This window comes from Glycine max, chromosome 9, assembly GCF_000004515.6.
Source record: "Glycine max cultivar Williams 82 chromosome 9, Glycine_max_v4.0, whole genome shotgun sequence".
Lineage (NCBI taxonomy): Eukaryota > Viridiplantae > Streptophyta > Magnoliopsida > Fabales > Fabaceae > Glycine > Glycine max.
Window position 1 is genome coordinate 48,770,410 of NC_038245.2, and position 26,887 is coordinate 48,797,296.

Below are 26,887 nucleotides of genomic sequence, written 5' to 3' on the forward strand. Positions count from 1 at the left end.
GTAGTGATATTTTTGTTATTCAGTTGGGTGTTGATAGCAGCCATAAATAGTAGCAAAATGTATTTTTTGAGTAAATATTATTGATGACATATATATAAATCAAATACCCCAAAATAGAAGTGGTTATCTGAACAATATAATTTTTTTAATGATACCACCAAGAAATTTATCAAACCAAGATTGAGTTTTAGCTTCGTACTACATGCCAAAGAGTAGCAAGACACAATGCGTATACCCATTTTTGTTATCGAATAATGATATTCCTATTTTAAGGAAACAAAGTGAATGACATTCAAAACCATGCTCATGTTGAGGCATGCATGATGAAGTTGAGGCCCCTGTTGCTGCAATACCAGTCCAGAATGCAGGATGTTTTTAAAATGAAAAAAATTTATTTGGCTCTGTTTGAGGAAAGTGAGAAAATGAGTTGGAGGACTCTTATGTGCAACAATCTGGCCAGACCGCGGGCTCTTTTTTGTTTGTGGCAGGCGTGTCACTTCAGGCTTGCTAGCAAAGATCGCCTGATAAAATTTGGTTTGAATGTTGATGCTAACTGTGCTTTTTGTTCTTCTATGGAATCCCATGAACATCTCTTTTTTGGTTGTATTGAGTTGAAGACTATTTGGACTGCGGTTCTTAATTGGTTGCAGATAATTCATATGCCAAGTACTTGGTCAGAAGAATTGAATTGGATTACTAGGAAGTGTAAAGGAAAGGGATGGCGTGCTATGTTACTCAAATGTGCTTTTACTGAAACAATATATCATATTTGGGCTTATAGAAACCATAGGGTTTTTGGTGGAAATGTAATTAACAGGAAAGTTGAGGATTCGATTATCAATACGATAATCTATAGAGTGTGGGATAGAAAGAGGTATAAGAGGTATATTGCTGAGTTGATGACATAGGTTCTTTTTTGGGGTTTTGGTTTAGCTTAGAACCAATTCCTTGGTCTTTTTGTTCTCTTGGCTTGTTGGGGCTGGATCGGTTGCGATCGCCTTGTGTTTATCGTTTTTTTGAATTAATTCATTTCTTGATTCAAAAAAAAAAGTGAATGACATTATTTTGTTTCATGTTAAATATGACATCTTCTATCCCGACATACATATAAGTAAGAAAAATATATAAAAATACGAAATTAACTAAAATGATTTTTTTTCCAATTAACATAAATGAGTTCATGTGAGTAAAAGGATCACATTTGCTTTAATATTACCAAATAAAACTTATTAAAAACATACCCGGCTCAGAACAAGGCCGTCAAAGTTTACAAAAAAATTTTGTTAAATCAGTGAGGTAAAATAAAATAAAATAACATCATGCAATTAAAATAAAAACTCATCCCTAATGTCATATCCTATCAGAGCATTGTGTTCCAGCGTCCTCTAACGCGAAGTTCTTTAAAGTCATTCACCTAGTCATATGTTTCCACAAACACAAGGTTCGAGATCACTACACGATCCAACACAAATAACACACACGAAGTGGGTTGTCACATTTCTAAAAAAAGTACAAATAAACAAAGGCATGATCAAAATAAATTATGGAAGTATTTATAACATAACTCAACTTAATACAATTTATGTCACTTCACCACTTTATCATTTAAAATTTATTTTTCAATCATCAATCACATTACACATGAATCACACACTCAGGGGAAGATGTAATAACACTCATCAATTTCATAATAAATAATTAGCAAGTGTTATGTAACAATTATACTAAGACTCAAACATATATGCAATGTGGTACTATGTATGTGAAAAATCACATTGTGGTGCTTAGAAGTACATAACAAGACACACTACACAAGGTATGTTAGGTCACTTTCACTAAGTAAAATCATAAGGTGACCAATCAGGGTCACTCTGTTTTGTGAGAATGCTCCAACCATATGGGATCAACATAGGCTTAAAGAAACACTCAAACCAAGTGTCTTTACCCCAAGGCCTAGACTCCGAAGAATCCGTTAGAGTCTCACCTTCCTGATTCAGGTCCAACCCCTAAATATATTTTTTGCACATAGACACTACTCATGAATTATATAATACCCACGACCTTACACTCGTGTTTTAAACACATTTAACACATTGCCCTACAATTTAACACTTTAGGTTTCTAACTAGAAATCCTACACTTTCCCTTTAACACTATGCATAAACATTTTTCTCAAGGTAAACACCAGTTCGATTATTGTATAATTCACAGCTCACAACACAAGTATTGTCATATAAGTGTTAACCACACACCTATTCACAACCAAATTTCATGTCCACAATTTTAACATATCATAACGTCACAATCCACCATCACATGTTTACGTGTATCTCACAAATCAACGCATGTTCAACTTTGCACTTATACTCAATCCCAATAACAATGTTATAATCTCAAAGCAACATGTTATCTCACAATTCATCACACATTCAATTTATCACTTAGGCACAATTTTAATCACAACTTCATAATCTCAATATAACATTTTATCATACCAATCTAGCAAATCTTGTCTAAAGTATAAACAATTTATACAAAAATGCTTCTCACAAAAGTAAAATCCCTCAAACAATTTCATACAATTATATCAAAATCAATAAATCAAAATTCTAGGTTAAAAACACGAAAACACCAAGAACACTCAATTTTATCAACCAATTTGCATAAGTACATCAATTGGTCCATCAAACACAACAATATTGTATTTATAATCATAAAGGAAAAATTACAATTCAATAAACATCCTAAAATAAATCTCAATTTAATTCTCTAAGGATTCCTACACATGTTCATTCTAACCCCAATTGCGATAAACTCATCCTTCACCTCTAAGCGGGCTCACGTGTGTAGTCCGACAGTGATAGCGATGTCTCTAGCAGTTTCTTAAGATTTCTCAACTTTTTTTTCCACTTGCTCTGTTAGGATTTCTAAACATTAGAGAGAAAGGGAAGTGATTGTAGCCTCCATTTTACTGTCAACATACGAGACTAATTTCTCTCTACAAAAAGATTATTTTGCAAATCAAAACTGTTAGAATATGTGAAAAAGGGTTCCCAAGGTGGTGTACCAATTTCACGATGATCCAATGGTTGACGAGTTTGGGATCATTGTTTTATTGGAACAGGTCTTTGAGTGTTTGCTGGAAAAGAAAAATCTCAGTGTGATGGACATTTCTTCTACTACAAATATTATCTTGAAAATCACAACGGTGAGTGTGTGTAAAAATAAGTTCCGAACCACGTGTTCAAATTTCATGACGATCCAATGATTAATGAGTTTAGGATTATCATTTTAATGAGATATATTTGAGTGTATGTCAAAAAAAAGAGAGGATTTTAGAAAAGAAAGAAGAAAAAACGGATTTGAAAGGAATAGGGAGCATAAATACATCTAGTAAACTACAAAGAGTGACCTATTAAGTTTCTATTTATAGTTAGGGTATTATGGACTTTTTATTTAGTTTTTTCTATTATATAAAATGATCTCTATTTTATTTCCTATCAAATGAATAAATAAAATATTTTTTTTTTATTTTTCTTCAAATCATTATTTTAATTAATAAAATTATTTCTCTTTATTTATTTAATTATAAAAATCTCATATTTTTTTAAAACTTAATTTATTTTAAATAAAAATATTTTTTTAATTTATTTTTAAAAAACTGAATGTTACATTAAAAATCCTAATATCATGTTGGGTGTGTGACATAGCATCAAAAATTTTAACCAAGACTACGTATAATTATGTTGTGGTGGCCTGTAACATGGACAGGCGGTGCCGTAACATTCTCTCTCCTACCACTACTTAATTTTCATTTTAATTTTCCCAAATGAGTCATAAAATAATATTCTATTATTATTTTTATTTATTTCCTTTCCCCTTTTTATTATTACTATTATTGATTCAATTTTGGGGGTGTCATTTTAATATTTTTAATACTAATATATCCCCTTCCGTTCCCCCTTTTATTAACACCACTAGAACGTTTTCTGTTTTGGACCATGGACTTGGTTTTTACCAAATCAAGAAAAGGATGAGGTTTCAATTTTTCTATTACCATAAAACAATTTTGTTTCTTAATATGGTGAGGCTGGGGGAATCAATTGGGGATAGGTGGATGAATAAGGAAAGCTTGGTCTGATTAGTCTATACTATATGCCTTGCTATTCCACTTTTTCTGAGTTTTTCTCTGCACTCCTTTGCTAGCTACCCTCTCTTTTGGGGTATTTCTCTTTTCATTCTCCAAAAACTCTTCAAATTTCCTTCCCTTTTCTGTGCCTTATTTTCTCTTCACTGGTCAAAAGATTTCTGGGATTTTTGCTAATTTGGTGCAAATCTGATTCCCCTTTGACAAACCCTCCTCATCTCTTGGCTTATTGACAACTACTATAATTTCAAGTTGCTTTTTTTTTCCCCCTTTTTTCTAGCTGGTAAGAATAATCAATTTTCAATCAATCATATATACTTTTTTCATGTGCAAAAAAGAAAACCCATCTCAGGGATTTATGTTTCTTGGATTTTAGATCCTTATTTTTGGGAAGTCATGTAAAGTTACTGCTACTTTTGTTTCCTTAAAATCTGCATATATCTGGGCTCTGTGTTAAATGGTTATTATTCTTCTGCTTGTTTTCATGCTTTAGTTTCACTTTTCCCTCTTCACATCCTCCATATTGCAAGGTTTACACAACAATTGTTTTGGCTTTTAATGGTTGTCTTTTGATGTTTGATTCTCATGTGATGGAGTCTTCTTTATGTTTCAGCTTTTTTGGGCCTTCAAATCTTGCTTGGAGAAGGCTCAATTTTGGTGGAAACCTCTCACACAAGAAAGCATAGTTTCTTTTGGGTTCATTCTACTTGGTTAGGACCCCTTTGAGATACCATATAGTCAACTTGTTTCAGTTTAGTGAAAGAGAAGAGTTTTTTTTTTCCTTCTAAATATTATTCATATTTTTTTCTCTCTCTTTGTTGGTGTTGATTCACACATTAAAGGTGTTTAGAGATGGTGAGAGGAAAGACTCAGCTGAGGCGCATAGAGAACGCCACAAGCAGGCAAGTCACCTTTTCAAAGCGGCGTAATGGGTTGCTGAAGAAGGCCTTTGAACTTTCTGTTCTTTGTGATGCTGAGGTTGCTCTCATCATTTTCTCTCCAAGAGGAAAGCTTTATGAATTTGCAAGCTCAAGGTATGTTTATAATATATGGATCCTCATAACATTTCTTTTTCTGTTACAAATTGTTGCTTTGTGTGATTGCGCTGCATATGCTAAATATAATAGTACTTTTTTTTTTCTCTTCATGCAAAGGTTCCTTTCAATTTTTTAGCAAGTAAATTTCATTTAGATATATGTACGTGTTATTAATTACACCATATACGGACTCAACAGTACTAAAGATCTTCATCATAATCTCAGAAGTGTAATGAGATACGGGGAGAGTTATTTGATTTTTTTCTCTATTTTTTAATCCTAACCTTAAAAGTACTGTTGGGTATGAATAGTACCTAAGGAGTCTAATTTGAAGCCTTTTCTTTCTTTTTTCTTTTGGTGCTTTGAGGAGTTGAGCAATTCAGTTTAGAGTAAGACTTTGATTTTACATTCAAGTGTTGAAGTGATTTACGAAAACACTTGAAATCTTGAATATTTGATGACATTAAATGGCTTAATTAGTTGCTAATCTCAATGGTGTTTTAATTTTTATTTTTGATTATAAGCTACAAATTTTATTGATGTAAAGAGCTAATAATCTTAAGCACAAGTTGTGCCAAATACTAGAGATACAAATCACCAAAGCGTTTTAATTAATTACATGTGCATTGAAGCTAATTCCACCTTTCTTTAACTATGCTTAAACTTGACTTTTGGATTTGAATACCAATTGTTTAAAATTTCAGAATACTTACACTTTGTGCAGTGGGTGGGAGTAAGGTAGCGTCTGTCAAAGTTTTTAAACTTTCCTCTATAGGAATCTTTCCATACCTCATTTTCCACTTACATCTTTCTTTACCACTTTTTTCATTTCTCGTACGTTAGATCTCTCGTTACATTAACATGGTGGTTGCATACTTTCATAGTGGTGTCAAAATATCATTATTGTTTCCTCCATTATTTCATTTTTGTAATTGAATAAAAGGGCGAACTTATAGTATAAAGAGGAAAAATTCTGAAAGTTGATGTACTTGTTTCCTTCAATAATGGAAAAGGAGCCATCATCACATGCATGGAGGTTATAGAGCACTGTATCATATGTACTAAAATACTGACATCTAATTTCGTGAGAGACACATAATAGAGAGAGAAAGGACTCTATATAATGACTTGCACTACATAACTATGATTATATGGCTCCAATATTATCTTTCTCCATCAATAAATTAATATTATTTTTGGGTTGAAGAAATGAGTCTCATGATTCAAACTTGTAATATGACTCAACAAAGTGAACCAACTTTGTTCAACTGATATAGTTTGTCAAAAGAAAAGGAAAAATAAAACTCCATCAGCGAGGAGCTTGTGAAGTTCCATGAAATAATGTACGGTGTATCACCACAGTTTTCAAAACAACTAAAGGCACACTAACCTCCTCACGAGGTTGTTTATGTTTTCATTATTATTATTAAAATAGTAAGAACTTCTAGATTATATATAGTTGAAACTGCAAACTGTTGTTATTTAATTAGGTTTGGTTGTCTGATGCATTTGTTTAATAACCATAGTTATATATAGTCATTAGTAACTAAGTATGATGTGTGAGTGGTTTCTCAAAAACATAATTTGAAAACCATACTTATCTGTACGTGTACTTTCCCTTTCCCTTTTCTCTTTCTTGTTGAGTTGCATAAAAGGTACAATTGAAAATATTTTATTAGGAATTAAAAATACATCAAAGTCTTATCCTATTAAATGAGGTTGACTAAAATATATTATTGATGAAGTTATGGAACATGTAGTTAAAATTGCAATGTAGCATTGTATGTTTGTAGGATTATTTCAACCATATGATCATTGAATGACTGAGGCATGATATGCTACTATTTTTGCTTTAAAGTTGCACTGTTTTCAGGGTAACTGCAACTTATCAGAAGCTCTCTTAAGTTTTGTAGTAAAAGAAATTAAATTATATACATTAATATATTTCTTCTATCCTTCCTATGATTTTTATTTCTGGCTTAAAGCGATTATTGTTTTAAATGTCGTTAATATCAACTTGCATGTTTTTTTGTGCATGATTCCCTCAACAACAAAAAAACTTCCACAGATAAAGGGCTAAAATGTGGTAATATATCTTATTACATGTATGTGGCTCTTGTTGAGTCATTGTGCTGGTGAACCTACTTCCTTTTGATCTTCAACAAGTTGAAAAGAGAATATTTATAATAATTAAAATACATAAAGAAAATAAATTACACATAATCCTTGCCCCCTTAGAGAAAGGAAGGTAAGCTAGTAGGGTTTATTTTAAGATTAATAGTTGATAGACATATGATGAAGCTCATATTTTTCTCCAAAGAAAAAGCTAAAAGTTAATTTATTCAAGCTCTAAGACTAGATGTCATATAAATATTTTTGTTTGCTTTTCTTGGCTTCTCATGTGATTCACAGTTCAAATGTACTAATTCAGATTAAGATTGAACACTGAATTGTATTTCCAATAATGTCTTTTAGCCTTTTTTTTGGAAGAAATAATGTCTTTTAGCTAAACAACTTTTAAACTAAGCTGTGTAATAAATTATTTTTTTTCTATAACTTTCCACATTTGGCCTATATATATTTGCTATTAAGTCATAACTCTGCTCGGCTTGCATTACTAGTTTGTACTTTGTAGCAAAGTAGTGTATATTTTTCATTTTGATCGAATTGATTTAAAAGATTTAACTTGGAAGAGTTGATGTGAAAATGATGATTCTGCCTTTAAAAATGATATTTCATAATTTAGTTTTGTTTAAATGATTCGCAGGATCACTTTTGATATATATAAATTTTATTCGTTTATAAAAGTTACTCCTTTTTTAACTTTTTCAAAATTTACTTTCTAGCTAGTACATTGTGTTGCTAAACAATAAACATGTAGGTTTCCTCTCACGTGAACTGTCAAACGGCATTCCTTTCAACAACACCACTAGATATTAAACAATTTCTTAGCAGTCTCATTCTTTTATATAATCGAGACAAGTGTTTTTTTTTTCCTTCTTTCTTTAGTGTAAGGGCTTAGCAGCTTGTTGGTTGGCTGCTTGTGACAATTATTTTGTGCTATATGGAGGCAAGAAAATTGCACACAATTATTATTACTATTATTATTTTAAATAAAACCTTATATTGTTAGTTGTAAGTGAAATTAAAGTGTATTAATCTGAGTTGTGCCACAACAGCATTAAGACAAATAATTTGAACGTCGAATTACTGATCAAGGCTTGGCATGTGAAACTGGCCCTTCGAATTAATTCAACCAAGCTAGGGTTTTGACTGTGATTACTATCTTTTGTGCCAGTTTTTCATGCAACTTCTGTGACCTTTTTCTTCTTGTGTGCTACTGCCACCTGATGAGTTTGAGCTGAATTATGAGAATTTGCAACTATTCACTTCTGTTTGCTTTGAATTACAATTTGAGAATATATATAATTTTTTAAAGTAAAAGGATATTATTAACGCTGAAGGCAAGGGCTATTCTAATCATACGTAATACAACTAGCTTTAGACAAGTTCGGAATCTGTCAATGTAGTTCTAATTAAGGACTGATTAATATATCCGTGGAGACTAATACTCTTATCTCACTAATTAAATGAAATCGAATATATGAATCGTACAATGACATTAGTCTCAACTAAAAACCAAATTTTTGAAGATATTGTTCATCATAAAATCCCCTTTTAATAATTCTGTGTACTGTCCTTCTTAATCTCTTTTTATAGGACTAAAACATACCATCTAATCTCTTGACCGGTGCCTCCAATAGCTTTCTTTGCATGCGACAAAATCACCTTAACTGATTTCCTTTAGTATTTTGCTCAGTATGTGTCTCACTTATATCTTTTCCATTGCAATCTTTCTGTATTCCATCAATTTTTTTTCCTTTTATCTCGACACATTTACTTTAACATATTCATTTATGCTATTCTCACATTTTCCCCTTATTCTCCCTTTAAAATTCAGCATTCACTTGTAGAGTATAGTTGGCTGCATCCTTTGAGTTTGATAGGGTATTTAGCAGTCTCAAATAACCGTGATACCTTTCTCCATTTTAACTACCCTAACTTGTATACAATGTGTGGCATTTAATTCATTTTCCCATTATTTTGTAATAGTGATTCTAGATAGTTGAACTCAGAAACCTATTGTATGACATCTTCAATTTTTATTTCCAAGTCATTGTTCTCTTTGTTCTTTCTTGGTAAAATTGTAATGCATATGCTTTGCCTTACTCCTATTCAGGTGAAAATCCTTTGCTTCCAATTATAATTTATCAACATGCCTACATAGAACTCTTAACAAACCAACCAAAATAAATTTCCAAAAACTTATATAGTAACTTGTAACAAGCTAGGTGGAATTAATTTTTGTTTTCCTTTTGCTAAAAAAAATCTCATTAATAAGTACAAAGGATGTTTGTACCCTTTTACACCATATATCAAATATCAAAATTTCAGCCTTCCTATCTATTAGAAAAGAATGCATACGGTGGAATTATATTGAATCCAAGTTGTGGCACATTAGGCGTGTTTACAAATACTAGCTTAATTTCATGTATCAAGCTTTGGCTTGGTATACGGTTCTTCTAAACAATAGTCGGTGTCAGATTGACTTCAACGAAGTATTCAACACTTAATTATGATTGGGTAGGGTTTTGGTTGTGAAGCTAGTCGGATATAATTATGGGGTGAAAATTCTAAACAATAGTCAATAATTTGAAAAAATCTTGTTCAAATTTTTGGATAATTTGTTTATTGGATATTGCTTCCTATAACGTGAAAGTGCAAAATTAATTTTAAGCGTTGATGCAAAAAATTATCGATTGGTATTTCAACACATTTATAAAAAAATTATGTACATTTAAAATCAATAGTTGATTTTTATATAAATTCCAAAATGAATTATTTTACCTTTAAAGTGAATTGTTTACTTCAGAGGAATTGGATCCGTGTTCAGTGCTCATTTTCTATGTACTTTTGTGCATGTGTGCCACAGCTTTGGAATATGAGCTGAATATTTACAAATTGTAAGTTGTCACCTCAGTTTGATTTAAAGTATAACCAGATTTCTTATTTTAAAAAATATAATCAGATATGAACCTGCATGTTGTACGGGTATCTAATTTTTTTAGAGAAAAAATCGATCATACTATAAGATATATATATTTTTAAGATAAATCTTTTAAATAATTATTTAATCAACGTGTAATTACGAAGATATGAATGATGTAGTATTTAATAATTTGAAGCCAACAAAAAGAAAGAGAATTTATTTAACTAATTTATTTATCCAAAAAATGTGAAATAAAGAGATATTTCAAAACCTCAGGAGTCAGGGCTATTCATGTCTTATTTTTAAAGAGTTTCGTGTTTTTTTATTTCTTTAATTTCAATATTTAAATATTTCCACAACATCCACTTTATGGTAATGTTTTTCTCATGTCAAATTCCTCTGTCACACATTTGCTTTCAGATTCAATATAAGCACTGTCTATCCTATACATATTAAAGAACTATCCTTTTTTTTTTTCCCCAATCCAATTGCTTCTTACTATTATGCAATAATTTTGAAACACAAATTACAAACTTAAAAGAGAAAACATTTGAAATGATGACATGAACTTCTATATAGTTCAAGTCAGCTTGCACTCAGGTTTGAGTTATAACTTTGAATAACTTCAACACATTATTAAATATACATATTTTCTTATGGAGAGGAAAAACACAATATGATTAGAAAGAACGCACAAATATTGTATAGTATAGTATGAAGGAGATACACCTAAATCCAATCTTTGTAAAAAAAAAAAAAAAACTCCAAATTTATAGACTATATTTAGCCTTTTCAAGTCGCTTTTACAATTGAGGTTCTTAAGAGACAAAACAAAGCATTTTACCTGGTTTATTAAATAGTGATATATGTATAAGGAAAAATTAACTAAAAATGGTAACTTGGAACTCAAGGCATTGGCTTTGTTATCTAAGAATGTAACAAAAATAGTTGAAATATGGTCATCTAATGTCTCGTGACTTGGAAAAAAAAAATCCAAGCTCCCAAGTCCTACATTGACTAGAGATAGTATCAAGATATAGTATATAAGATGAGGATAACCCTCACCTTTTGAGTTAGTTTTTGGGATTGAGTTAAGACCAGATTAATTTCTGTAAAAAAAATATATTTTTGTAACCTGCCGCATCCCCAAATCAAAGCCCAGAAATAGTTTGTTATAATTGCTTAAAATAAGGTTTGAATGGTTATAATAATTGTGAAGTTAGATGGTAAAAGTAAGGAAATGTGCTATTTTCACCATTTCTTTACACAATATTAAAAACATGAAACAATATAAAAATAAATTGACATTTTTATAATTATGAACAAAAATATACAAACTAAAATTAACTAATAAACGTCAGTTGAATATAGGTAAAGAAGTGCCATATTGGAAAAAAAAATTTGACAAAGTGTTGATCCATATAGGGGAGGACTCCCTATAACCTAGGCTAACCTAACCGAAAGTCTAGAATAAATAATATATCCAAAAAATGAGGAGGAAATTAGAACATACATTAGAGTTATACCATTAGTTAAATTTCATCAAGATAAAGTATTATCAAGTTAAGCAAGGTAATAACTTATGACTTTACTAGTATCAATGGATATCACTCCCGCTCAAAATAGAAAACTTCCTCTCCCATTTTCAATTTCTCAAAGATAGTAGTTAATTGTTTTTCGTGCAAGAAACTTTGGAAGACACTGATTATATATATATGTTCTATGTCTCTTTTCTGATGTTTAAGCAAATTCTGGTTACTTACATATTTTTCTTGACCATGGATCGATCTGTTTATAGTAATATTGAGTTTCATGAAACAGCATGCAGGACACAATTGAACGATACCGCAGGCATAACAGGAGTGCTCAAACAGTGAACAGATCTGATGAACAAAATATGCAGGTTATTGTACCTCTTTCCCTTTTTGTTGTTTTGTAGTTATAGTTTGGCATTCCTATTCATTATCTAGTATTCAACTGCTGCTAGAATATCTAAATATTAAACATTATATTACAAATATACCTCTAGATATTCTCACAAATGCTTTGTAAAATGTTCTCACAGGTTAATATAGATGCCTACATACACTTTTCCCTTCCTCATAATGATTTTTTGTTTTCCAAATTCTTTGGGGGAGAAAAAAAATTGCGTGTGCTTCTATGGTCGTGCAAAGTAATTTTAACCAAATGGATCGACTAGCCTTACTCCAATACGATTCTAAAATAATGATCAAGCGACAGTTTGTTTGCAGAAAATTCAGAAACATCGATCAGGAGTTTCTCTCTCCACGTTTAGCATGAATATTCGCAGAAACTTGAAAAAATTACTTCATTTTATTTTTTGTGTCCGTTAAGTGGGTATTTGTTGGAGGACGTAGATCCAAACACCCACCTAGTATCGGGAAGGGGGTCTTCTTTCCCAAGCTACTTTAATAAGTACTTTTTGTAGGTAACTATAAAGAGGATTTACGTGAAAAATAAAAGTTGAAAATTATAAACGAAAATGATAAATGAAAACTATAAAGGAAAAAAATAAAAATAATGCAGGATAAAATAGATATTATTTTGATTGAGTGTCTTGTTGTGAAATTCAGTACAAGGCTTATTTATACTGTGTTAGGAACTCATTATCTATTGAACCAGTTTTTCTATCTATAATTGCCTAAAACGTAACATTAAGGCCATATTCAGTAAATTCTATGCTAATCCGGGTGATTGGTAGTTGAATTTGGCTGACTATGGTAAGTTCAGTAAGTTGTGGTGGGTCCATCTTTCTTATGGTTGATAACTTCTCCTTGATTTTAGGCATGATCTAAAGTATCCAACAACTCTTCACTCTACCTTTTTGAACTTCAAACTGTTAGAAATTCCGCTTCTTATTTATTTTTAAGGGAGCATGATCTTTAGCTGATCTTAACTATTATCTATGATAAAAAAAAAATCCGAGAATGATGGGAAATCTTATGCTTTTTATCAGATTCATATTTTAATTAAGCTACACAAATTAATCCGTTTAGTATTGAAAAAAATTAGAAAAATTCAGTACGACTTGGCCAATTCTGTTAAGGCTTCATCAGTCGAATGGCCAACCTTCAATCAGTACCTAAGGTAACTAAGTCCTAAAAGTAATAATTTCTCCAATTCAGCTGCCCAAACCCTATTCAGCCAACATCGAGTGTTTTTGTAAGTTTACTTCAACTGAACAAACGGGCCAATTTAACTAATTAGCCAGATTCTAACTGGAAGTTCTTGCCTTCAGTTGACCTTCAGTTCAGCTAACACTGGAAATTAGCCGAATCTGAAACTGATTTCGGAATGGTTGGTTTCATTATCATCAATTTTAAGTACATCTATGCTACTGTTGGACATTTTAGTGTAATTGATCTCTTTATTATGTTAAAATAAGAGTACACGCTTGTTTTAATGTAATAACGAGATGTTCGGTTTAGGCAAATTTTGGAAGTTACATGGAAGTTACTAAAACTTCCATCAACGGTTGGAAGTTACATGAAAGTTACTAAAACTTCCATCAACGACAGTTTTTAAAGAAGAAAAAACTTCCATCAACCGCCAAAAACCACATGTTCTTTGATCATAAATAATCATTCTGGTTTAGAAAGCATAACGGGTGACAAAACATACAAGACCAAAACAAAACTCTTGAATTATAATCTTCTAATTTTATCCGATTGAACAATTTTGGTTGAACCCCGAAATTTGATTCAATCTGAAAGTGTTATACACGACTTCAGATTTATCCAGTATCATCTTGATTTTCAAATTAACCAACAAAAGATTGAATCAAATCTTTCGAGATGACGAACGATAGTTCGAAGATGACAAGCAAGTTTGCGAAGTTGGACAAGTTTAAAGGGCAGGATTTCAGAAGATGGCAGAAGAAGATGCACTTTCTCTTGACAACAATGAAGGTGGTGTATGTGCTGAGTACACCGATGTCGGTGTTTATGGAAGACGAAACTCTGGATCAAGCAAGGAAGCGTTCGAAATGAGAGAACGACGATTACATTTGTCGTGGACACATTCTGAACGGTATGTCTGACTCTCTCTTTGATATTTATCAAAATGTTGAGTCTGCTAAGGAATTATGGGACTCTCTTGAATCCAAGTATATGGCAGAAGATGCTTCAAGTAACAAATTCTTAGTTAGTAATTTCTTTAATTACAAATGATTGATTCGAGGCCTGTTATGGAACAATATAATGAACTGCTGCGGATTTTGGGTCAGTTTACTCAACATGATTTGAAAATGGATGAATCCATTGCAGTTTCATCTATAATTGATAAACTGCCTTCTTCTTGGAAAGACTTCAAGCATACCTTGAAACATAAGAAGGAAGAGTTGACTCTGGTTCAACTCGGTAGTCATTTCATGATTGAGGAGTCACTGAGGGCTCAGGAAATTGACAAAGTCAATGATAAAAACGTAGCAGGTTCCTCTTCCGTTAATATGGTAGAGGAAAGTGGAACAGTTAAGCAAAATTACAATGCTAAAGGTAACAAACGAAAATTTCAAGGAAATAAGAACAAAGGTCCAAACAAACAGACAAAATTGTCATGTTGGAAGTGTGGGAAACCTGGTCATTTAAAGAGGGGTTGCCAGGTGTTCAAAGGAAAGAACAAGGCTGGTCCAAGTGGGTCTAATGATCCTGAAAAGCAACAAGGTCAGATTGTAGTGAATAATTTTAATTCGAATACGAATTCAAATTATGTATCACTAATATCTGATGCATACTATGTGCAGGATGATGACGTTGCTTGGTGGTTTGATTCGGGAGCAACAAGCCATGTGTGCAAAGATCGTCGTTGGTTCAAGGAATTTAGACCAATCGATGATGGCTCTATTGTGAAGATGGGCAATGTTGCAATTGAACCAATCCTAGGATTAGGTTGTGTGAATTTAGTTTTTACTTCCAGAAAAAGTTTGTATTTGGATAATGTCTTATTTGTACCTGGTATTCGTACGAACTTATTGTCTGGTATGGTTTTAAATAATTGTGGTTTCAAGCAAGTACTTGAAAGTGCCAAGTACATCTTGTCAAGACATGGTTCGTTTGTTGGATTTGGTTATCGTTGTAATGGAATGTTTAAATTAAACATTGATGTTCCTTTTGTTCATGAATCTATTTGTATGGCCTCGTGTAGTTCTATAACTAATATGACAAAATCAGAAATTTGGCATGCTAGATTAGGACATGTTCATTACAGAAGATTAAAAGATATGTCAAAAACAAGTATGATTCCTCCTTTTGATATGAACATTGAAAAATGAAAAACTTGCATGTTGACCAAGATCACTAGGAAACCTTTTAAGGATGTTAAAAGTGAGACTAAAGTCTCAGACCTTATTCATAGTGATTTGTGTGATTTGCATGCTACTCCATCATTAGGTCATAAAAAATATCTTGTTACTTTTATTGATGATGCATCAAGGTATTGTTATGTATATTTATTAAATACAAAAGATGAAGCTCTTGATAAATTTAAAATTTATAAGAAAGAGGTAGAACTTCATCAAAATGGGCTAATCAAAACTCTTCGTACGTATAAGGGAGGTGAGTATTATGATCCGATTTATTTTCAATCTACTAGAATAATACATCAAACTACAGCTCCCTATACACCACAACAGAATGGTGTAGCCGAAAGGAAGAATAGAACCTTGAAAGAAATGGTGAATTCCATGTTATCTTATTCGGGTTTAAGTGAAGGATTTTGGGGTGAGGCTATGTTGACAGCCTGTTACTTGTTGAACCGAATTCCTAACAAAAGGAATAAGGTTACCCCATATGAACTTTGGCTAAGGTATATAGTCAAGTGTATAATGGGAAGTCTAGACACTTCGGTGTTAGACACAACATGGTTCGGGAGTTAATCATGCATGGTGTGATATCAGTGGAGTTTGTGAGAACTCAGCATAATTTGGCCGATCATTTAACCAAAGGGTTAAGTAGAGATCTCGTGAAAAGGTTGGTTGTGGGATTAGGATTAAAGTCCATCTGAAATCTCTTATGTTAAGATACCCAATTCCCATCTAATATGACATTAGGTGCTGAATTCAATGTGGAAAGCTTAACATGTAGAGATTGGAACACATCATCGAAAGTATCCCAAAAGGAATGTGTTCGGTTCTGTAAGTTAAGGAGGTTGAAGTATAACTTCTCAATGGTTCTTTTGAAAAATTGCATTTGCAGGTGCAAGAAAGAAAAGGACTACCTATATAAGCATGAAGTTTAGCCGCTTCAAGAAGCTGGGACTTGGCTTTGATATGCTTATGAAGGATAGGGACACAGGCTATTAAACTAGTGTCGAGCAAGAGTAATGTTATATAAACTATTGTGCAGATTATCTTCATGTATTCATTATGAATAGAGAGGGTTCAATCCTTAATGACACCCTGATATTCGAATATTTGAAATGTGTAATTTGCTAAGATGAAATTCAATCGTCACGATATTTCATCTATGCAGTAGTTTGTGGTATGTTATGACTTTGGTGATTTGATCGGTAATTACACTAAAATGGGGGAGGTTTGTTGGATATTTTAGTGTAATTGATCTCTTTATTATGTTAAAATAAGAGTGCACGCTTGTTTTAATGTAATAACGAGATGTTCGGTTTAGGCAAATTTTGGAAGTTACATGGAAGTTACTAAAACTTCCATCAACGACAGTTTTTAAAGAAGAAAAAACTTCCATCAACTGCCAAAAACCACCTATTCTTTGATCATAAATAATCATTCTGGTTCATAAAGCATAACGGGTGACAAAACATACAAAACCAAAACAAAACTCTTGAATTATAATCTTCTGATTTTATCCGATTGAACAATTTTGGTTGAACCCCGAAATTTGATTCAATCTGAAAGGGTTATACACGACTTCAGATTTATCCAGTATCATCTCGATTTTCAAATTAACCAACAAAGACTCCACTTGAGGAAGCATACCATGTGACTCACACTTAATTAGGAACTTAATTAGGAAGGTTATTAGAGTGCAAGTGTGAGTGAGAAGTTCAACATTGGATAGAAATAAACATGTTGATCAAAATCTAAATGACAATGGTTCACAAACCTAGTATCTTACAGTTTTGAGTTGTATTTGGTGTCAAATTCATTTGTAAGGTTGTCTTGTGGCCTATTAATGGAGATCTTCCTCATACTTTACCTCCTCATATTCTTAAAAATACTAATGAAAAACCACATATCCTAAATATGATGACCTGCTCTTATAGTGGCAAAAACTTTACTCTTAAACTTTAGTCAAGTTTCAAGATGCAAACATCCAATAACAAAACATCCAAAATCTAGGATCTACTTCTTGCCATATTATCTGTTAGAAAATAAAAATGAGTAGTGCAAACAAAAACAAAACACTTATTCAAAGATATCATTATGTCGTGGAAATCATTGCCTTGAAAGAAAAATTCGGACCTCAATGCAAATCTGAAATGCCGACTGTTCTCCAAGATTAACATAACGAGCTTATGAACACGTGCACTTGTGACCTTAGGCTATGGAAAGCATAGATCAATTGTCCAGATTATGAATAACAAAACATTAATAGATACCTGCAGTTGGCCATTGTCCAACATTATCAAATATTTATAAATCTACAAATTTATATAAATACCTGGACCAATAACAATTGGTTGTCAACTATTGTGGAATCTCTGATAATCAATCACATACAAAAAAGGAATGGTACGTGTTCTTCCTTAACTAAATTGCATTGGCTCCCTAATTACCTTAGTTTCTTAATAAGACTGTCATCTCTCTTCCCAATGGAAAGAAGAAAAAATATGTTGTTATTGAATATATCATGGACCATAACCAATTAGTTTCTTCTATATGGTTAATTAGGGTTCCTATAAATCCCTAATGGCCAATATTGGTATCAACTCATTACATTCACACCAATTTTAGAAAGGTATAGGTTCACCAAAGCACACCACACCACTTAAAATGAAGCCCATTGAATTAAATGCCTAATCTAAATGCATTAAACATGACAGCCGCATTTAGAATAGGGAACGTGAAATCCCTAACAAAACTATTTATAAATCTTGAAAATCATAAATTCTAGAAACCCTCCACTCATGTCTTGAACATTCCTACAGTATGCATGTTAGATATGAACAAGAGTGAGAATAAAGAGTATTGTGTAATTGGCATTTCTTTTATTTCTATTTTTATTTACTGTTTTCTTTATCATAGACAATCATTCAACTTTAGATTAATGCTGAGGACTGAATGAACTCGTGTAATATGTGGCAGCATTTGAAGCAAGAAACAGCAAACTTGATGAAGAAGATTGAGCTTCTTGAAGCTTCAAAACGGTTCAACATCTCTTTCTTTTCTATCCATCTTCGCAAATTAGTTATGTTCACTGTTAGGTTTCACTCACAACAAAAAGAATATATTGCATTGTACTATTCATCCCTTAGGAAGCTCTTGGGAGAAGGTTTGGGGTCATGCTCTTTAGAAGAACTGCAACAGATAGAACAACAGTTGGAAAGGAGTGTAAGCAGTGTTCGTGCAAGAAAGGTTAGCTTAACAAGCTCATAATTTTTTCTTATTTTAATATTTTAATTTGATAAGTATCTGAATCCCAACTTTCTATTATTCAGAATCAGGTTTACAAGGAACAAATTGATCAACTAAAAGAGAAGGTATGTTGTTCATAAAGTTGGTTGGAGTTGAATTTGCGAATGCCATCTTTCATTTGATTTTGTTAAATGCCAATGTAAACCTATGGAACTTGACTTCTTCTATAAGAGTATTTGATTCCAGGTTATGTGATCCAATAAGCCTCATTGTGGTACATTTAAGGTTACTTTAAATTTAGCTCTTCTAGGTTTGGAGATTCACTTTAATTTAGATTTAGAGAGTAAACAAATAATATATTATACATGTTTATGCATTTAATCACAATCCCAATCATTGATTTTTCAACCTTCCATGTTAGGTCATTTGGACCTTATATTAACCAAAAATTGAAACTGCAAAAAGAGGAGAAAAACAAATTTGGAACCCTTTTCAAACATAAGTCCAATTCCAACTGGGGACAACCGCATAGTTGTGACTAATTACCATCTGAAACCGGTGTTATCAGTATTACTCCTTGATATTTTGTGTTTGAATTTAATTCTGTATCATTCTGAGTTCATGACTTTATTTTTTTGTAAAGAGAATGAAAGTTGTTTTTATTTCCCATGATTTCTATAACTTGAGAAAAACAAATAAAGAAATCTCAGCTTGGATTACATTAAAGAGGTGCTAACTAGTGTGTTTTGATTACAATACAGGAAAGAGCCCTATATGCTGAAAATGCTAGGCTGTGTGAGCAGGTGAAATTACACTTTTGTTAGCTGTCTATAATTTATTTTGGAGATGATTGTTGAGCACCTGTATTAGATTTGGAGGAATGCAAACAATACATTCTTTATTATCATTTTCTTTTCAACTCACATTCCACTATTAAGTGAAATTCATGTAGGTTGTCTTAAAGAATAAATGAGACTGATCATTAAATAGGTGCAAATTACATCATTAACTTAGAACTTAAATGAATTTCACCCAATTGAAAAAATAATTGTGTTGAAAAGAATACATCAGAGAGTGTATTTTTAACAAATTTTTTTTTGTATTTTAGAAACCTTTCAGTTGGACTGAAAACCTAATACTAACTGAAATTCTCTTGTAGTATGGTGGTATCCAGCCACAGCCAGCAACAAAGGATCCGAAAGAAATTCAACCCTATGCAGAAAGCAGTCCAAGTTCAGAAGTGGAGACTGAATTGTTCATTGGACTACTCAGGTCTAGCTATTGAACATAATTTAATCCTTGCCTATGCAAATATCAAATAAGAAGCCCAACTGCAATGTATAAATATCACATGTTTCCTAATACTGAGATGAATAATATTATCGCTTGTATTATATAAAGAACTTTCTAGCCTTATGATTAGGGTTTAATTATTGATATGTTTGCCTTTCCTCATTTCTGAAGCCCTTTTCATATATAATAGCATGCACAAAAGGGATCTAATTCAATTAGTTGAACATGGTATGTGAGTGATATAAATCTTTTGATACCGTCTTCGATTTCCATCAATTAAAAAAATATATAATAGCGTGCATTTATAGGAAAATTAGCTTGCAAATTTCACATCATTAAATTTTATTACTTTCTTTCCCTAAAGTTGACTTTTTATCTTCTAAGGATCCAATGTAAATGTTTTTCTCTGATACTAATATTATTTTGATTTTATATTAAGAGAGAAAATATTAAAAAAAAATCAACTATTTTAAAATTTGTGTAATTCCCAGATAAATTGTTTAAAAACACAGGAATCTAAAATTTGATAATAGAAAAGTAATAAGCAAGACATTAGTTCATAAAATGTTAGTATTCACCAAATTGTTAAAATGCTTATGGCAAATGAAAGTTATCCTATTTCAAAATTAGGACATGCCACAGGCCTCAACTAACATGAATTGAATTCAACACCTCACAGTTAACCAATTTAGGAAGCACATTGCCAAATGTGCTACTCCTCTTTGAACTTTAGTATGAGAACATAATTCTGAGAACAGCATCCTTTGTGGGGAGAGAAGGTATGGCTCCTCTACCTGTCACTGTGAAAGCAGCACAAGCATTTGCAAAATCAAGAGCCTCCCTCAATCTTTTCTCATCCTAAAAATGGCAGAGGAAGGAACTCTTAGCTTCAATTTCTTGGGAATTACATGGATCATAGATGATAATTGGAATTAAAAAAAAAAACAGAAAGTTTAAAGTTTACATTCAATGAAACATGTTGAAATGAAATTATCCCAAGTATAAGCTTGTTAATGGATCAATATTCCTAATGTGAAACTAAATGTCTTGAGGTTTTCATGCAGGCATCTTATTCGTGAATTTCAAGCAACCCCCTTAGATAACTCAATATAAAAGTACTATTTGTCACCTTATAAATGTGATTGTGAGCAGCCACAATGCTCAAAAGTCCTCCTACAAAGGAATCAGCTGCTCCAGTTGTGTCAATTGCTTCCACCTCAAAACCAGCAACCCATCCTTTAAAGTCCTGTGCAACAATAAGGAACATCTATATGATTAAACATAACTAACCAATTTTGGATTAGCAAATAGATGGGAGGAAACATTTGAGCTCCATTTTTATGCATTTAGGATTAGATATTTACACTAAAATAGTGTTTAGGACTTGGCCCCTGTGACTGATAAGATCCAATCACTAGTGGAACCTCCCTTAAAAACTAACTATTTGGGGGAGAACCTAGCACTTAAATACTACATTTGATGGTATACAACGGCCACGACATAAGAAATCATCTCTTATACCAATTGATAAGCAGCCAAGCACTTGGAGAATCCTCCCTTAAAAACTAGAGGTCAAGGGGGGGAGAATCAAACATTTAATTACTCTACCAAGTTCCTATCAGTAACATTTATTGTAGCATTGTGAACATAAGTAGAATAGAGATCATGCAAGATTTTGTTTATGGATCAAAACCTTGGTGTAGTATCTACAGCCTCGTGCTCCTTCAGTGACAATCAGAAGTTTGAGATTGTAATGGTGCAACTTCTTCATGATCACTGTGTCATCATAAGGATCATCACCTTCAGTCAAGAGTCGAATTTCATCCACACTTACCTGTTCTTCAAAACAGACCGTATGTAGATAAATAGAGTTAATAGCCATTTTCAAGCACAAAAAAACACAAGTAATCACTTGGTCCTCCTAACATCAATTCATCAAAATAGCCTTTCAATGTCAAGTATAAAGAACAAATTTGGTTCTTCAAATTTCAGATTTTGACATCAACTGGGGTCCCTTTGGGAGGGCAATTTTATGTAAAAAATGACATTGAAAGACCATTTTGAAATACTTATTTGTATCTTTAGAGAATCCACACACACGTGCGCACGCACGCACGAAACATGTACCTTAATGATGTCGGCATAGTTCCAGACACTCATAATGCCCTGTCTAGCAGCCTCCTTTGATGGCCATAGTGGCAATGCCAAATTTGGGGCATAAGAAAGGAAGCAGCCAGACACTTTAGCAGCATTCATTGCAGCAAGATGAGCTGACCTACAAGGTTCCTTAATCAAACTTACTGAACCATAATGAAATATTGTGGCCTGCACAGCATAAGATACTTGATGAAACAAAATAACTGAAATGCACAATTATGTTGATTTAAGAGCTATGGATTTGGAGCAACTTGTGGAACATAAATTGTAGCATTTTTTATTGAAAAGTATTATTTACTTCAAAAACCAATTTTTCATTTGAAAATACAATTTCAACCGTTATTTATGGAAGATGAAATGAAACAGGTGGATTTCCTTAGGTTCCATAATGCACTAATTATATTACCTTCTTTATGAGGTCCATATCAATTTCATCAGGACGAAGGAGCACATCAGAACTTGGATTTCGGTAAAACATGAATTCAGGTTCTCCATTACTCTTAAGAGCATAAAATCCCAACGCTGTCCTTGCATGATCATCAAAGAGCAGGCCAGAATTGTCAACACCATTTTGTTTCAGAATATCAGATAACAGATGTCCAAATTCATCATTTCCCACCTTCCTTGCAAATATTAAAGACACTGTTGTCAGACAAATGGACACTGGTAGATTAAAAGAAAGAAAGATTCACATATAAAGACTTTGCTTGAACATGGAACTTTGTTAAACTTCAAATAAAAATTAGATAGAAAATTGTAATGTATTCCAAATTTCTTTGCTCTTGAATTATGATGGGATAAAAAACTTTGGAACGACAAAATGTTCTGGTTGAAAAGCTAGGCATTATCCAGAAAACACATCGCTGTGTACAGACAGGTTCAAATTGTTTTTAATATTATTCTCTATTTGAATAAATTTCTCTATAAGAACTTATAGGAGAAGAAAGTAAATGTTTTGAGCTTCTCTATAAGCTCAAATCAACCTATATGTGCACCTTAACTTTTTTAAAAGTTAAATAAAAATAGCTTTTATAAAATTAAGTATATAAGTTCATCTTAACTTGAGCAAAAAGCTCAATTCATTTTATCTTTTTAGTAGTATTTTCTTCTCCTATAAATACTTACGGAGAAGTTTGTTTAAACGAGGCCTGATTCAGACATTTGATGCAAAGGCACAGTAAATAACAGCAATAGGATTTTGTATAAAGAGTTCTTGCAAACAATAAAAATAATATTAATGGGAAAAAATAGTTCCAAAATATATATTGAGCACATAGCTAATGTTATATTCTCGAGAATTTCACCTTGCCAATGAAAGCTGCTGAGCCTCCTAGTCTACAAATTCCAACAGCAACATTGGCAGTGGCTCCAGAAGGGAATTTCTTATAGGCAGTTGCATCTGCAAGGGACACTCTTGCTACTGTAGGGACCAAATTGATCATCATCTCCCCAAAGCAAACAACCAGAGGCCCTTTATGACTCTCTCTTCCCCGATGTTTAGATGAACCTACAAATAACAAGTACCACTCATTAATTACTTGTTATGAAATTGGACAGAATTTGACAAACATCGGCAGTTAATGTTGTTTAATTTCAACCAATTTTAGCATCTAATTAATTTCTTAAAGACAAAATTTTCCTTAGTTTAACATCTAATATGACTAATATTCAGAATTTTTTAATGTTAAATATAGTGAAACATCTATTATTTTCACTGGTCTTTGTGCCTCACCTTTGTTGTGATTCTTGTGAAGATGTCATAACTTATAAGGACTTAGGCCCACATGAATTGTATTGAATTTGCGAGTATCGTGATGAGATTAACCCATATTGCAATTACAAAAAGTTGCTCCTGTTTTCATCTACATGTATTTGTGGTTACCCAAATTGAAAACATAGAGCTTTGCATATGCAGAAAATGAAAATAACCTCTCCTAACAAAGTTTTCACTATACATCTCATTGTTGGTATTCAATAGATTAGGTCAGTTTAATACTATGTTGTTAACTATTTTAATTTAAAATTCTAACAATCGGAGCTTATTTAAATCTAATAGTGGTTATAAATTATATGTTCTTGAAATTGCAATCTAAGTTCAATGGGATTCAAGAACAACATTTGTTATCGAGGAAATTGACTGAAACCTTGAAAGTTTTGTTCGATATGTAAAAAAAAAAATCGAGAACAATTCAAAAGTAGTAGACGGGTTTCTTGATCTTTGTAATTCGAACTCAATGACACAAAAATTGAAAAAAAAAATTGAGAATGGAGGGAACCCTCTGTCCGTCACCACTCACCACCCTAATTGCATCTTGCTCAAGATTTTTTTTAGCTTAAATATTTTTTTTCGTCTATGTAATCTAGTTTTTTTTTTTTTTTTTACCTTAAAGTACTTTGGATAGTGAGAAAACAGATGATAGTGGTTTAGGAAACCCAATTGAGGAAAATGACAATGGTTTGAACATAACTATGAGGTATATTGATTAATAGACGATTCAAATTATATGATGTTTTTATATGTGTTTTGTTACTAAAGGAAAGAATTTTGTTTTTAGATTTTTGTTGAGCAAAACGATTTGAAGTGGTTTTGAGATGTTGGAAAGGAAATTGGATTTGTTATTGTCATAGAAAGGTTAGAAGCTAGGAGGAAAACCTTTGTCCTACTACTTGTGAAAAAAGGAGAAAAATATAAAAAATATAAAGATAAGTTAATCCGTAATACTGAAATAAAAAAATCAGTGTCCTTTTAAATTAAAAGAGACTTATGAAAGACATTGATTGAAAGTATGATTCTCTTATACAATGGAATCATATTTATGTTGCATAGTTTTGTTTCCCACCTCAAATATTGTAACAGATTCCATTGTACATGTGTACAACAAGTAATGTGTACAACAAAAATACTTAATTCAGTTAAAATCCACTCACATGGATGGCGAGAATAGTTAAGTTTGGAGGTGAGAATAGCAACTTTCTATCAATTTCGTGGAATCCCCTACTATATAATTTTCCTATTTGTGCGGTAACCTTTCAATTGGGCTTTTATTTTTTTACGAGAATAATTGGGCTAATATAAACACTTGTTGGGTTTATACCTCTAATGATGACTTTTGCATGGGCGTTGCTATGTCTACCCTACAAAATTGCTGGTACACCAAGCAATTGTGTGATTTTTCCATTTTACCCTTCTATAAAACTGATATGAATTGAACAATCCGCAAATCTCATACTAATAAACATATTAATTATTATATCAAAATTAATTATTACAAAATTTATTACTATAATTTATATATGCATTAACTATATATTAGAAATTTTAGTATTATATATAGCGATATTAATTATTTTATAACATAATTAACCTATTAGCTCAGTTGATTAATCCATATGAGGCTTATGGATTAACCCAATCCATATCAATTTTATGAAATGACAAAACGGAAAAATCATGCAATTATTGGATGTACCAGCAATTTGGTTGAGTGCACATAGCAACACTCCTTTTGCACAGGAACTACATTCCCTTTCCCTATTAGGTAGATTGATGGATATTGCTACAATTTTTTTTTATATTTTTTTAAGGGATGGATATTGCTATCATAAATCACTTATTCTCATTTTATATATTCTAGGAACGATCATTGTTTCTTTCCTCCACTTACACCCATAATACGTTTGTCCTTCGCAAGTGATCCCATACCTTAATGTTAGTGTAAATTTCATCAAGAGGAAAAGATAATGTAATATTTATATATATCTAAAAGAAGAAAATGTAATTTACTCTTACAACTAATCAAACAAATTTTAATTATTCTTAAAAATCAAATAATTCACAAGACCAAAATGCATAACCACTTAATAATCAAAATGGGTATCAAAGGAGCTAGGGAAAGAGCCAACCAAATTGTATCAAGACCAAGAAATCTTAATCGAAATCAACATGTTCATAGTTAACATAGAAATCAACCAAAACAAACAAATAAAAAGATGGTATGAATGAAATTAAAAAAATAAAAAAGTGGGAAAATTAAGCAATACCGGAAGAGGAACTTCTAACAAGCCTGAAGCTGACCCTGCGACTACCGGACCGATGGAAGGTCACAGGGAAGCAACAGCCTGTCATGTTGGGTTTGTAGAAACCCTTTGGAAAAGCTGCTATCACCAATTTATCACCATGGACATGATGGATGATGTTTCATAATTTCACACATGATTGTGGTTCATCATTGGCAAAGAAATTAGCAAAGAGCCATCAAGGAAGGGAAAAGGGAAAGCATGCCATATCAATCATTGTTTCTATATTTTACCTTCCATCCGGTTTTGTTGGAAATCTCAAAATATTTGTCTTACAATTTGAAGGCCTTTTACTATTTATTTGGTTGTTTTCATTTAGTCATTTTGTTCCGAATCTAATCATGCAAAATAATAGTTTGGTTTACTTTCTCCCCCCCCCCCCCCCCCCCCCCCCCATCTTTTTATTACCCTAATTTAAATTATTTCTGATTATAATTTTTAAAATTTATTTACTTGATCTATTTTTAAGATTATATTAAACAAATCCAGTCGTTTTGTCAATATTTTTTTTATATTCTCATTATTATTTTTTGTTATATGTCTATGTTTTCTTTCTGTAC

The 26,887-nt window shown here is 32.0% G+C and overlaps 2 protein-coding genes across 7 annotated transcripts; one reads left to right on the forward strand and one right to left on the reverse strand.

Annotated features, from left to right (window-relative positions):
* Nucleotides 1-3,931: 3,931 nt before the first annotated feature.
* On the forward strand, nt 3,932-20,237 carry LOC100784678 (MADS-box protein SOC1). 6 transcript variants are annotated; one of them, XM_006587816.3, is made up of 9 exons: nt 3,946-4,038; nt 4,761-4,857; nt 4,990-5,181; nt 12,056-12,137; nt 18,531-18,592; nt 18,701-18,800; nt 18,884-18,925; nt 19,562-19,603; nt 19,960-20,237. In XM_006587816.3, the coding sequence occupies exons 3-9, from the start codon at nt 5,000-5,002 to the stop codon at nt 20,083-20,085; spliced, it is 636 nt and encodes a 211-aa protein (XP_006587879.1). In that variant the 5' UTR covers nt 3,946-4,038; nt 4,761-4,857; nt 4,990-4,999; the 3' UTR covers nt 20,086-20,237. The 6 variants fall into 6 exon arrangements, with proteins under 6 accessions (XP_040861122.1, XP_006587879.1, XP_003534598.1 ...); XM_003534550.5 differs by having other exon boundaries at nt 3,971-4,223; XM_006587815.4 differs by having other exon boundaries at nt 3,992-4,430.
* A 158-nt stretch (nt 20,238-20,395) lies between these two features.
* LOC100796471 (probable fructokinase-7) lies at nt 20,396-26,565 on the reverse strand. The gene is made up of 7 exons (XM_003533581.4): nt 26,292-26,565; nt 23,555-23,757; nt 22,657-22,869; nt 22,221-22,418; nt 21,787-21,927; nt 21,223-21,339; nt 20,396-20,951 (listed from the first exon to the last, which is right to left on the reverse strand). Exons 1-7 carry the CDS (start codon nt 26,374-26,376, stop codon nt 20,823-20,825), a joined length of 1,086 nt encoding a protein of 361 aa, XP_003533629.1. The 5' UTR covers nt 26,377-26,565; the 3' UTR covers nt 20,396-20,822.
* Nucleotides 26,566-26,887: the final 322 nt, after the last annotated feature.